The 2,123-nt window shown below is 35.6% G+C and overlaps 1 protein-coding gene across 1 annotated transcript in view; it reads right to left on the bottom strand.

Annotated features, from left to right (window-relative positions):
* LOC106469009 (glutamate receptor-interacting protein 1-like) overlaps nt 1-2,123 on the bottom strand; it is a gene marked incomplete at its 5' end in the record, with an annotated part of 26,147 nt that overhangs the window by 19,912 nt on the left and 4,112 nt on the right. Inside the window, one exon of the mRNA XM_022397410.1 lies at nt 312-375. Coding sequence (XP_022253118.1) covers nt 312-375 — 64 coding nt within the window. The remainder of the gene's footprint in view (nt 1-311; nt 376-2,123) is intronic.

Below are 2,123 nucleotides of genomic sequence, written 5' to 3'. Positions count from 1 at the left end.
AAAAGATTAACAGAAACAGAGTGAAAGCTGTTCTATATGAATATATAACTTCAGTCCCTTACCTCTGGGCAACACTTTTTCTATATGAATATATAACTTCAGTCCCTTATCTCTGGGAAACTTTTTTTCTACATGAATATATATAACTTCAGTCCCTTACATCTGGGCAACATTTTTTCTATATGAATATATATATAACTTCAGTCCCTTACCTCTGGGCAACATTTTTTCTATATGAATATATAACTTCAGTCCCTTACCTCTGGGTAACATTTTTTATTCTATGTGAATATATAATTTCAGTCTATTACCTCTGGGCAACAGTTCCAGGTCTAATGTTGCTTATCTTCGGTCGGGAGTCCTTGTCGATTCCACCTGTAAATGAGTCAACACACAAATGTTATTATTAACCGGATCAAATGATATGTTTACTTCCATCCCTATCTTGTTTGGTTCCTTTTTTCAAGTTCAGTAACCAGCACTACATGGCTTTTTTTTTTATGTGGCTATAACATTTTTCCTAATACCTGTTATAGTAAAGTTGAAGGGAGGATGAGGAAAAAACTGTTCTCCGGTGGGTCAACAATACGGTTTACGGACATACGACGCTCAAATCCGAGGCTCGATCCCCGCGGTGAATAGAGCGGAGTTAACCACTGTTTAGGTTTGCGCTAACAATATCTTTCAGGATTAAATTATTCATTAGGTCTTAGATAGTGAAGAATCAAGTCGTGAGCATACTCGAAATAAGACTGAATACAAATAAATGTTTAATAAAAGTAAAACTTCAAGGTCCATTTGACGCTTCTAATATAGGTGGCGTCGTTCAAAAAGCTGTAAAATAAATTTGAAAATCAAAACCATAGCAGACTAAGCTGTCTCGACTATAAAATGGAGAATAAAATCCCTGCATTACTGGCTTCCCCACTTTGTCTATCGAAACATTGGTGTTTGAAAACAATCTCAGCGTTCGTCATTATAGCTTACCTTTAGAATACTACTTTTATGACTATTTTACAATATAGTAACATTTTACGATTGTAAATTCTGGTTCTATTTATTTTGCCAGTAAGAAAGCCAGTGATATAGGGGTTTTTATTTTCTCCATATATTTAATGACTAAGTACAAAGAACCCCCTAATGTACATCTAAATACGACGTTATTGTCGAGACAACTTCACTGCTCAGCTGATAACATTTTGTATAAACACCACAATGGATATTAATGATTCATTTTGCGAGTTCAAATCTCAATAAAATAACGAATTGGGCGCGAGTTTGTTAAAATAATAATAATAATCGTCAACAGTCAACATTCTTCAATATTGCCTGTAGACCTTCACTAATCTCCACGCGTCCAGAAGAGTTAGATACAACTACAGTTAGCATTCCAACAGCTGTAACTTCACGTTACGAACATTATCTGACGACAGATTTCTTCCACCAAGTCTCCCACGTCTGGAAAACTTGAAGAATGCTTGCCAAAAAAAAAAACAACAAAAAAAAACAAAAACAACAAAACAAAAACGTTTCTATGATTCATGTTGAGTATATGTGTGTGCACGTAGATAAGTAGGGCTAGACACATGTTAACGACAAAAAAAAAAAACTACAAGAAATTCAGTTTCTTTTTCTCTTCAGTTATAATTTTCTGAATTAATTAAATGTAACTAAGACTATTCTTTCTTGCTAAAATCAAATAAATCATAAATATCGGCCCGAAACGTCGTTACAGATTGTTTGTTGTTAAGCACACAGTTACACAGTGGGTATCGAAACTCGGATTTTAGCGTCATAAATATCGGACCGAAACGTCGTTTGCAGTTTGTTTGTTGTTAAGCACACAGTTACACAGTGGGTATCGAAACTCGGATTTTAGCGTCAAAATATCGGACCGAAACGTCGTTGCAGATTGTTTGTTGTTAAGCACACAGTTACACAGTGGGTATCGAAACTCGGATTTTAGCGTCATAAATATCGGACCGAAACGTCGTTTGCAGTTTGTTTGTTGTTAAGCACACAGTTACACAGTGGGTATCGAAACTCGGGTTTTAGCGTCATAAATATCGGACCGAAACGTCGTTTGCAGTTTGTTTGTTGTTAAGCACACAGTTACACAGTGG

This window comes from Limulus polyphemus, unplaced genomic scaffold (genome assembly GCF_000517525.1).
Source record: "Limulus polyphemus unplaced genomic scaffold, Limulus_polyphemus-2.1.2 Scaffold3262, whole genome shotgun sequence".
Classification (NCBI taxonomy): domain Eukaryota; kingdom Metazoa; phylum Arthropoda; class Merostomata; order Xiphosura; family Limulidae; genus Limulus; species Limulus polyphemus.
Note: the sequence above shows the minus strand (reverse complement) of the source record. Positions and strands in the feature narration are given on the sequence as shown.